We start from the raw sequence: 12,115 nt of genomic DNA, 5'->3' as shown, positions 1-12,115 counted from the left end.
GTATTTAAAGCCTGGAAAATGAAGTTTAATAATTAATAAGGATTAACAGGGACCCCCTTTAACTTTTATGCTTGTTTAGTTTGGCAAACACATTTCGTGGTGCTTGTTTCTTGGAGATTAAAAGTCAATTATTCTTTGTTTTTTAAAATTTTAAACCTAACCTAAACCTAGAAGTCTTTATAATTTTTGTCTATTCTAGAAAGGGAAAAGCCACTTTTTTACTATGCCGAGCCGGAGCCTTTAACCTTGACCTTTGAAAACAACTTGCTACTAAAAATAGATCATAATAAACCACAACAAACTTATTTACTACATGTAGAAGAGCAGTCCAAGATTTCCTCACCGACATTTGATTTGCGTTACACACAACCACTGCAAACATTTTGTAAGCTCAGTCTCTTAAGCGGTAAGTTTTGAAGAAAACAATAAGCACTTGTAAATTGCGTAGCATTCTAGATCTAGATCCAGATTCTTTCTAGAGAAAGAGATCAATCTAAAAAAAAAAACCTAATCTTAAGAAAAAATATTAAAAAATAAAAATCTATCATTCTAGAATCTAGATTAATTATTAATTAATATTTAATAATCTAGATCTAGATCTATATTCTAAATCTAATCTTATGATGTTAATTATTAATGATATTAATATTAATGATAAGACATAGGCCCTAATTCAGGGCTAATGGACACGAGCGAGAAAAGTCTCAAAGGTATTCGAGAGGTGTATAAATTCATTTAAAAATCATGCACAGCGTAGTTACAATTAATATGGTTATAAAATCCTCTCTGTCTGGTTTTTTTCGGACTTTACTAAAGATTGGATGTATTTGATGTTTATAATATTTTCGGTAACTAAATAAAAATGTAAAAAAAAGCAAAAACAATTTGGTTTTCACGTGTAATGGCGACATAAACAATGGCATCCTGCTATTGGATAGGCCGCCATTGATTTTATTGTACACATTGTAAGCTAAAAATAGAAAACTAGGTCATGGGGTTTTAAATTTGCATTGTAATTTAAAAACTTGATCTGCAAAGTTTTGTAAACAAATAGTTATCGATCACTAAGTTACTGTACAGCCAATCAATATTTGTCTTACGAAAGTGAAACATCCGGTTATAACTTAGGCTTGATGAAAATAAATAGAAATGTAGCCTTAAACTCAACAAATTATTTTCAAGTTCTCTGGATTTGCAACTTTTATAACATTTATTCTAAAAATATAAAATTTCTAAATTAATTTTAGGCTTAAGTTTTTATTTTTTATTTTTTTTTACGGTCTAAATCTAAAAAAGCACGTTTTTATTCCATGTCAACAACATTGGGGACGGAATCTCGTCAACTCGCTTGTCTCCATTGACATAATTTCATCTAGCTAGTCTAGACTAGTCTGACTAGTCTATTCTAGAAGTCTAGAGTTGAGTAATCTAATGTAATAGACTAGGCCTAATATTTAATAACAATAATAAAAATTTATGGTAATCTATCGTTTTAGGTATGTAAAATCGCCCGCGGCTAGTAATAATGTATGAAAAAGTTACCTCATTGTCAAAGCTTTAATTTAAGTAGGCCTATATTGCGATATATTTAATTATATTTGTGTCAAATATTATAGATAAATGAATAATAAACCTAAATCAATGGCTAAATAAATCAATATAATATAGGCAAGAAATTAACTTTAAACAGCAGTGTTTGCGCGCAGGATTTGCTATATAAAAAGCGGTCATCTGTGAGTTAGAGTGGCTTCCCCTGAATCTCGCGCCATAAGTTTATAAAAAAAACCTTCAACAAGATGGCTGCTATAGTAAATGAGCAATGTTGCATCTGTTGGAAACATTGCGAGTTTTCATTTATTACTGAAAAGTTTTAATTCAATTGTTTTAAAAACAGGTACATAAATGAAACGGAAACATTTTTGTATTTTTCAAAACATAAATCCTCCTCAAAATGTGAAATAGTTATTAAAATTTGAGGAGTCACCTGTTTTTCACATTACTCGTCACGGGCGATTTTACATACCTAAAACGATATATATAATTCTGATATGATACTGAATGCTTTTAATAGCATTATTATAATTATATGAATACTGTAAGCTAAACACTTACCCTAAGCAACTTTATAATTGGAAATGAATTCTGTGCCGAAATTCATTAGTTATTTTTTTCTGAAATTCTCTTTTTTTTTAAATTCTTGCTAGCTGGTATTGCTAACATTTGTGGTAATTGTATTTCGTGTCCTATTCACATCTGCAATACCCATATATAATTCCTCTATACTGAAAATAATATTGTGTTGCTCTTTTAGCATTGGTAGAAAAAAACTATCTTTATACAATTGTTTTTGCCTTACTAGAGAAAATTAAAGTACCAACTTAATTTTATTGTCAATACATTAAATATGAATTTAGAATTCTAATTTACAAGTAAACTATTGACAAATTGTATTCAGAGTTATTGAAGTTATAGATAAGCAAAGTGCATCAATTTTATATTAACTTTGTAGATAATAAAGATCCTATAAAGAACATTTTTGCGCACATTCAACAAATTTTAAAAATGAATAAATAACGCATTTCAAACTTTAATTTTTAGTCAGATTTGAGGGGTCGGCATGGTCGAGTCGGTAAAGCTCATGGTTTCTATACCAAAAAGTCTTGAGTTTTAACCCACGGGCAGATGAGTCTCGACATCTTGGGGACAGCAACTCTTCTAGGAGAGACAACTCCAAAATCAAACTATTGCTGCCTTGTAGTTTGTTCTTGGTTGGACAAAAGCTATGGAAGCAAATCCAAAAAGAAAAGCAGGCTGAAATCAGCATTAACAGCCTATATGGTGCATAACAAATTGACATGTAATACTTAATTTTGTTGGAGTGAATCTCTTCCAACACTAAAATTAAAAACGCAGAAGAAGAAGAAGTTGGATGTGCTTTACTGAAGAGTTAACCATACACTGCAAAAAGCACAAATTAATTCTAACAGTATATTGCTAGAATAAGTACAAAAAAATGAATACTAGCCTATAAACTATTGTTTTATCTTACTTCCATTTTAAACATAATTTTGTTATTGTGTTTATTTTTTTTCAAAACTGTTTATCTGCTGAAATTTATGTAGAATTGCTGCATTTTATTGAGCTGCATTAAATTAAACAAGTTGCAATTTTCAAATGCATAAAAACATAATAAAAACTAGGTTATCATTTGTCACAATCTGTTTGATATCACTGCTTTATTTAACCAGACATCAACACATAAGAGTATGCCTGGTAAGACTGCAGAAGTGAACCCTCTCCTGGCCAGTATTGACGATGTGGTGATTGATGAAAATGGTCGATTCAAATACATTCTGTGTAAAGTGTATCAGGATGGCAATAAGGAAGATTCCAAAATGATTGCCAGAGGTACAAGACAGGCGGAGTTCCATGGTGGGTAGATTTGAAACTTTTAAAAAAATACATCCACTTCATGTAAGGCAAGCAGGTAGCATAGTAAACAGATTTTAAATTAAAAAATCTTAACATCAGCTTCAAGGGAGACAAGCTGAGTAAAATGTCGGACAAATTCCTGTAGACCTCCCCCCCCTCCACTCCCTGACCACACCCCTGCTGTTGAATTGTATACTCAGCATCAGATCTTCATCAGTTTTGTAAAATAGTCTTCTTAATAATAATATATGTTACTTAGCAACATTCATTCAGCTAATTTTCTAATTTAACTTTGTCTATAAATAAAATGTGTGGCACATTTTTCTTACAGTTCTTGGTAAATGAGGGAAAATTTTTTGTACATTTTTATTACTGTTCTAGGCATATGATGACAATTGTTTATACATTTTTCTCATTGTTCTAGGCATACAATGAAAGACGTTTGTACATTTTTCTTATTGTTCTAGGCATATGGTGACAGTTGTTTGTACATCATTCTAATTGTTCTGGGCATATAATGAAAGATGTTTTTACATTTATCTTATTGTTCTAAGCATATAATGAAAGTTTTTTGTACATTTATCTCATTGTTCTAGGCATATAATGAAAGATGTGTGTACATCATTCTAATTGTTCTAAGCATATAATGAAAGATGTTTGTACATTTCAGCTGACATCTATGATCACCTGGATGCATTTCTGGAGGAGTTGGGCGTCACTTGTGAGTGTGTGGGTGGAGGGAAGATTGAACATGACTCCATTGCTAAAACCATCACAGTATTTGGGCATTCTCAGGTTTGTGTTATCTTGATCATTGGTTTGTGTTGTCTTACAAACTGGTTGACAGTGATTGTATCTTCTTACATGCTGGTTGTGTTTTCTGACACGCTGGTTGTGTTTTCTTACACACTGATTGTTTTTACTTACACTGGTTTGTGTTTTCTTATGGGAGACAGACATTACTCTCTATACCCCTCCCCAGCCAAAGAAACAGCATTAAGATATAGCCCTGCTGATGCTTCTGAGGTCATTTAGAGGTTGAGATACAGATAAGGATAGGATAAGGATATGTTAGGGATAGGGTAAGGATATGCTAGGGATAGGGTAAGGATATGTTAGGGATAGGGTAAGGATATGTTAGGGATAGGATAAGGATAAGTTAGGGATAAAGTAAAGTTCCCTTTTTCAAACCTGACCGTCTATAGGGCAAGTGAAGTAGAGTTCAGTTGTTTTTGTGACCTCGGCATATGAAGATATAGTGTGGTCAACACTATGCCCAGCCGCCTTTACTTTCCCTAACGTGAGTTAGGTACCCATCAGAGTTGGGTGGACTTAGGGACGGTATACTGACTTGAACACGGATTCAAACTCAAGACTTACGGGTTAGCAGTCCAGCTCTCTTCCGCTAGACCACTCCATCCCCCTTATGTTAGGGATAAGGTAAGGATATGTTAGGGATAGGGTCAAAGTAATATCGAGGTTTTAAATGCACTTAATAAGACACTAAATTTCTATTAGATATAAATAAAGTGTTAGTTGTGCATGTGACACATTCGAAAGTCAAAAAGTGTTTTACTTCCCTGTCAAAAGGTCCGAAAAGTTATTACTTAATTTGGCTCATGCTAATTAAAATCTAAATTTTTCAGGGTTATGGTAAAGCTGACCATTCTATCACAGTGCGACTCTTGAAAGAAAAATTCCCAGACTACAACAGTATAACGTGGTCAGACGATTAAAAGCCCCGCCCCCGCCTGGTGTTTGTGTGTAAACATTATCTTTTTTTTTGTTAGGAACAAGTTACTGTAAATAACTGTTTATACTTTTGTACATAACTATGTTATTGTATGTTTTTTCTTGTTGTGAAATATATTCAAATGGTGTTTGGTAGCCACAAGACAGTTGCTGACAGTGTGGTAATTACTGGCTGTTAGTGTATACTGTGTGTGTGATACTGGATCTGCAGTTGACTTATTTTAAAGCTTGTTTTGATTGAGTAACAGCTCATTCTATTTAAAAAACAAATACGGAACAAATTGCATTGATATTTTAAAGGCTTGTGATTGTGTACATAGCAATGGTCTTGGGAGGAGCAGTTAACTTCTAGAGTTATTCCTGGTGACAAGGGAGGGAAGAGCAGTTTGTAAAGTTATTCCTGGTGTCAAGGGAGGGAAGAGCAGTTTGTAAAGTTATTCCTGGTGACAAGGGAGGGAAGAGCTGTTTGTAAAGTTATTCCTGGTGTCAAGGGAGGGAAGAACAGTTTGTAAAGTTATTTTTGGTGACAAGGGAGGGAAGAGCAGTTTGTAAAGTTATTCCTGGTGACAAGGGAGGTAGAGCAGTTTGTAAAGTTGTTTTTGATGACACGGGAGGGAAGAACATTTTATAGAGTTATTTTTGGTGACAAGGGAGGGAAGAACAGTTTGTAAATGGGTTGGAAAAATAAATTGAAAGGTTGAGTGGGGTGCAAATCAAAATCTTGAGGGGGAGGGGGGGTGCAAATCTAAAGTTTGAGGGGGGGGGGTGGAAATTGAAATCCTGAGGGGGGGGGGGGGTGGAAATCGAAAAGTTTGTCCCCGGGCGCCGGGAAGGGTTGCTACGCCTCTGGGGAAGAGCAGTTTGTAAAGTTGTTTTTGGTGACAAGGGAGGGAAGTACAATTAGTTTCCTGATGATAGTGGGGGAGGGATTAATTTAAAAAAAATATTATTGCTTAATTGATTATGTGTTGTAATTTGATTATTCAGGTGGGTTATTCAATTCACATGTTACAGTGTTGATGTGGGGTGTAATACAAATTTGGGGAATATTTTATGTGTTTTCCTTTTGAGAAAATGGCTTAGTTATTTTTAGTTGTATCCAGAAACTGCATTTATATCCACATTTTTATTATTGATGGTTTAAAAATGTTTTAAGTTTTTGTTCATGTGAACAATTGAATTTGTTGTTTTAATGGCACTTAATGTGAATGTTGTACAAGAATTTAGAGACTTTGTCAAGTGAGAATGAAACAGTTTTCTGCATGTAGAGGTTGTTGATTGCCTGTCAGGCACCACTATGTGAACGTACAAACTCCTAGTCTATGAGTTGTTGGCTTTATCAAAATTGGAATTGGTGGTCCTGTTGGTTGAGTTGTTGCGTTTATCAACATTGGAATTGTTGTTCATGTTGGTTAGTTGTTGTTGTGACTTTATATATAGAAGTCATGCATTCACTTTTTTTTTACAACAGGTTTTTAAAATTAGATTTGTACCTATCCCAGAAGATATAACAATGTTTGCAGTGTTAGTACTCTCAATGTCGAACCTGTGTGATGTGAAATGTTTGTTCCTTAATTATTTTAATGGTTGCAGTTTTTACTATTTAAATACTTTTGCTTTGTGTTTTGGTGTTCAGGTTTTTTTTATCAAGGGAGACAATCATATTCTGGGGGCAGTTCTAAAAGTCTGGTTATGGAACCTGATATTGTCATCCATATATATGTGCTTTTGTTGTCCTCAAATCATGTCATGTGCTAGTTGACAGCTGTTTAAAATTGTAACAATGAATTCCTGAAACCATTAACTAAAAGTTGAATGGTGTTATCACCAAAGAAATATTTTTGGATGTATGTGTAATTGTATTTCAAATGTATGTACTCTACAGTTTATGATAGATGTAATGGTGCTATTTTAGATAATGGTTTGACAGAGGACATGAACAAAAATGATGTGTTGAACATCAATGATGTGTCAATAGCTATTAACATATTGATCATGTATGCTTTTACCAGTATGTTTAATGACATATATATATGTTTGTATGTTGTGTGAAGCTTGTATGTTGGGAGTGAATGTTAAGTTAACCAGAGACATGTCAAATAATTTGAGGGACAGAATTCTAAATGTAAAGAACAAAGTTTTTAAAAATGTAAACAGAGTTACCTTACCTGTGCATGTATCTTTATATGTATCTGTACATGTATCTACATGGCAATTCTCCACATGACATCCTGCTGACATACAAGAGATCTGAACTAGGTGTGGGTGTCATTTCATGCTGTTTCATGTCATTGGCAGGTTTTTCTTTTTGACCTCATAGTTTAAACTAAATTTAATTTCTCCAACCTAAAACATCAAATTAAAAGTATAAAAAACACATTTTTGGGTTGTCAAGAATGTTCTAGGCTCACCAGTTTTGGGTTGTCATGAATGTTCTAGGCTCACCAGTTGGGTTGTCAGGAATGTTCTAGTCTTACCAGTTGGGTTGTCAGGAATGTTCTAGGCTCACCAGTTCTAGACTAATAAGTTAAACTGTAAAAACGCACTTGAAGCAACGAAAAAAAAAACACAACATAGGAACAGAGACATTACAGCCAACACCAGCTTTTGACAGACAAACCAACCAACAAAACCACAATACTAGACAGACAACACAACACAAAAAAAACCCCACCTGTGCTGATGACCTACTTAGATCAATGGTTTAGCTGTAGAAAATTCTATTGCTGCTGAGACATTTCAGCAGTGTTAAAATACCAAGTAAATATATTTGTACGCTTAGCTCAATGTTTTGTTTGAATAAAATTGTCATCAACTTGATCTTGTGTGCCTGTTGTTTAGTAAAATACCCTTTATCTCCTATCCGATATACAGGGGTGCAGCTATCCTCTTCATGGTAAAATACCCCCTATTACCTACTCGATATACAGGGGCGCAGCGATCCTGTGTGGTAAACAAAACTCAATCTGGATTTCTAGCTAAATGTGATGTCTGTTTTACTGTAAGGCTCGAAACTCAATGGTAACACAGTGGAGAACGAAATAAGATAAAGAAATTGTGGTGTTGCCTAGGTCTATGCTCCTTAGTAAGCCGAAAAAAAATTAAGTTAGTTGACGAAGTGTTGGCTAGGTCTATGCTCCTTAGGGAAGTGTTGCCTAGGTCTATGCTCCTTAGGGAAGTGTTGGCTAGGTCTATGCTCCTTAGGGAAGTGTTGGCTAGGTCTATGCTCCTTAGGGAAGTGTTGGCTAGGTCTATGCTCCTTAGGGAAGTGTTGGCTAGGTCTATGCTCCTTAGGGAAGTGTTGGCTAGGTCTATGCTCCTTAGGGAAGTGTTGGCTAGGTCTATGCTCCTTAGGGAAGTGTTGGCTAGGTCTATGCACCTTAGGGAAGTGTTGGCTAGGTCTATGCTCCTTAGGGAAGTGTTGGCTAGGTCTATGCTCCTTAGGGAAGTGTTGGCTAGGTCTATGCTCCTTAGGGAAGTGTTGGCTAGATCTATGCTCCTTAGGGAAGTGTTGGCTAGGTCTATGCTCCTTAGGGAAGTGTTGGCTAGGTCTATGCTCCTTAGGGAAGTGTTGGCTAGGTCTATTCTCCTTAGGGAAGTGTTGGCTAGGTCTATGCTCCTTAGGGAGCCGAAGGAATAAAAAGAAAATCAGAAGAGTTCAGAGAGTGGTTTGTAGAAGCTTCTGGGTGATTTGGTCCAGTAGTGGTAGAACAAACTTCGAAACGTGTATACTACAGGATCGGCGCCTGGGGTGGCAGCCCGCCCCCCTCCAGCTACGCCTCTGAACATAAAACATTTTTCTTTTTTTCATCTATCGAGCTCAACTTATCTACAATAAAACATATTTTATTTGATATTAGAAACAAAAAACAATTTTAGACCTGTCAGAAATAGAGAAGCATTATTTTATAATTTCAAGTACCGCAATACCAAGCATAAATTAACATCTTCAAGTGCTAAATTTCGTGGCTCGTGTTTGTTAATACATTTACTGGGCTGAATATTTAATAACATTGAATGGCATTCAAATTGATGCTGTTTTGTTAGTGACAGATTTTAAAAATAAAGTGAAGAAATTTCCACTAGCACACTGCTAAGACCGGCACTAGGTGCATAACATGCTAGGTGCATAACAATATCACATGATTTTGGTCACGTGTTTTCAAGGGGTCTATAAATATTCAGAAAAAAGAATTCCATATATGGGAACATTTTGCGCAGGTAGCACGAACTGGTTCAAGCTTTGTCACGAATCTTACCTTACTATTGTTTGATTTAACCAAGTGAGGGGAAAAAATAAGGAGATGTTAAGTTCAGGTAAGAAATTCAAGTCAAGCGTGACCACGATGGATGATTGCCTTCAACAAGCTATATCGTGCTTAACAGAGAGGTCACGAGACTCGGCATTATCCTGCACCCCGTCCTCGATCTCTCCTCCTCGATCTCCCCGCCCTACCCACCCTATATATTATATATATATATATATATATATATATATATATATATATATATATATATATATATATATATATATATATATATATATACATATATATATATATACATATATGTAAACATATATGTATACATGCAGGGGCGTAGCGAGGGGGGGGAGGGGGGCGGGGGGGTGCGGACCGCACCGGGTGACACCATTTAGGGGGGTGACACCAAGGCAAAAAAATAGCAAAATATAAAGAGAAAAACTCGAGGGGGGGGGGGGGGTGCAAATCGAAAGTTTGAGGGGGGGGGGTGCAAATCGAAAACTTGAGGGGAGGGGGGTGCACATCGAAAGTTTGAGGGGGGGGGGGTGCAAATCGAAAATTTGAAAGTTTGTCCCTGGGAAGGGTCTCTATGCCTCTGGGGGTGACACAATTAAGTGCCGCACCGGGTGACACCCGACGTCGCTACGCCACTGTATACATGTATATGTATATGTGTATGTGTATGTGTATGTGTATGTGTATGTGTATGTGTATGTGTATGTGTATGTGTATGTGTATGTGTATGTGTATGTATATGTATATGTATATGTATATGTACATATATATATGTACATATATATAATCACATAATACAAACAGTAAACATTGGATACTCAGTTCTGGCCTGATCTGGTTTTGATAAAAAAAAATTGTTTTCAATTAAAACAAATTACATGTCATGTGTGTGAGTGCATTTGTCGGTTTTGAATTTTTTTTAAAGATTTAAAACTAGGTTATTCAATACGTTTGCTGTAATACTGCCTATCATCCAGACCTAAGCCGGTCATAAGAATATAAAATGTGAAAGCTTTGTATGTGTAATGGTTTCTCGTGTTTTGTTTATTTTTTATGTATTCTTGTTTTTATATTATTTATTTTAAATACATTACCTTTCTATGCTATGTCATTCTTTAGTATGTATTAAAAAAAATAATTTAGAGAAGGAATTGGTTTGTATTTTTTTTTTTTTTTTTTTTTTTTTTACACCAAACAGATTTTAATAAGTTAAAAAATAATATAAATGTTAAATAATACCTTGATGTTATTATATTTTTTCCGCCTCAGGCTTGTAAATTTACAGCGTCAGTTGTGTGTTTGCTTTAGTATTACAGTTTTCATCGTCGGCTAGTGAGGACTGATATAGATTTACAATAGTAATATTTCTTTCTTACTTGTAGCCTGCTTTCATTCATTTAAGATGATTTACTTATACATAGATCTAATACAAAACGTCTAAATATAAAGAAAAAATTAAAATTAAAAACCAACCTGAAACTGAAAATGCAAATGTGTAATTAAATGATGATTCAAGGGATTTTTTTTTCTCGGCGTGCGTGGTGGGCTGAGGGGACTGGGGGGGGGGGGGGGTGGTGGAATTTGGGTTTTTTAAGTAGAGCTGAAAAAAAAATTGGGATTACCGAGAATTAAAATTATACAAATTTTAAGCAAGCGGAAAAGTTATGTTATTACAATGAGACACATCAACGCAAACATTCTTCCCTTTCAAACATCTATATCTGTACAGTCCTCAAACAGTTTTTTTTTATTATTATAATTATTACTTTTTTTTTTTTTTTTTTTATGACCAAAAATTATATATATATATATATATATTTTTTTTTAAATATCTTTATTTTCAATAGAAATAATTACATCAACATAATATACAAATGTGTGTGTGCTTAATATTTAACATAGTTCAAACATTGACAAAAATTATCATTACATGAACAAAATGGTGAACATTGCTAAAAAAGATCAACAATTCAAATGAATATAATTAGAAATAAAGAAATAAAAGCATGTATTTTTTTCACCATAATAGTAATAGTCTTAAATGTTTTTACAGTTTTTAAATCATCTAATTTTTTTTTTTTTTTTTTTTTTTAATACTTTTATTTGCAATTAAAACAAGTACATCAACATCAAATTTTTTAACATAATTTTGAACACCAAATGAAAACGAAAGGTTTTGCAAATGTACATAATGAATATTTACATGATGTCATGTATTTGATTATATAAAAAAAAAAATTGCAAAGGATGACAGTAAAAGGGGTGAAGGTCAAATGAAAGTGTCAGAAGTCTGGGTGGGTAGAGGAAAGGAAATTTTTCAGAGAGGGTCAATGGGACAGTGAAGCATTTTCTATGTAGGGAAACAACTTAAGTTGACTAGTTGAAAGGGTGTTGTAGTGGTCGCATTGAGTTTTCAAAAGGTTGCAGTGTGAAAGATGAGGGGAAAGAGACAAGATTTAGAACTTTAAATAAGTTCTGGATATTGATGTTGCGGTGGGTGGTGGGGTCGTTGGAACAGTTAAAGGGATTGTGGGGTTATCATGTCTGGGGGTAAAGTGGATAGAGGGGGAGAGAGGAGGGGGTAGATTTTTATTTTTATTAATTCAATTGTTTTAAACATTTAAATCAGTAATAATAATATATTTGATAGATTT

At 34.3% G+C, this 12,115-nt stretch overlaps 1 protein-coding gene across 1 annotated transcript; it reads left to right on the top strand.

The window, feature by feature from the left end:
- Positions 1–280: 280 nt before the first annotated feature.
- Positions 281–5,753, top strand: LOC131944387 (14 kDa phosphohistidine phosphatase-like). Its single transcript, XM_059304959.1, has 4 exons — positions 281–406; positions 3,249–3,432; positions 4,103–4,227; positions 5,079–5,753. The coding sequence occupies exons 2-4, from the start codon at positions 3,267–3,269 to the stop codon at positions 5,166–5,168; spliced, it is 381 nt and encodes a 126-aa protein (XP_059160942.1). The 5' UTR covers positions 281–406; positions 3,249–3,266; the 3' UTR covers positions 5,169–5,753.
- The last annotated feature ends 6,362 nt before the right edge of the window (positions 5,754–12,115 follow it).

Source organism: Physella acuta, unplaced genomic scaffold (genome assembly GCF_028476545.2).
Source record: "Physella acuta isolate Inbredline_101_S28 unplaced genomic scaffold, ASM2847654v3 ptg000490l, whole genome shotgun sequence".
NCBI classification, from domain to species: domain Eukaryota; kingdom Metazoa; phylum Mollusca; class Gastropoda; family Physidae; genus Physella; species Physella acuta.
Note: the sequence above shows the minus strand (reverse complement) of the source record. Positions and strands in the feature narration are given on the sequence as shown.

Coding starts and splice junctions, on each gene's coding strand:
- LOC131944387 (XM_059304959.1), top strand. CDS start 3,267: ATGCCTGGTAAGACTGCAGAAGTGAACCCTCTCCTGGCCAGTATTGAC. Junction 3,433..4,102: donor AAGACAGGCGGAGTTCCATG/GTGGGTAGATTT, acceptor TGTACATTTCAG/CTGACATCTATGATCACCTG. Junction 4,228..5,078: donor CAGTATTTGGGCATTCTCAG/GTTTGTGTTATC, acceptor TAAATTTTTCAG/GGTTATGGTAAAGCTGACCA.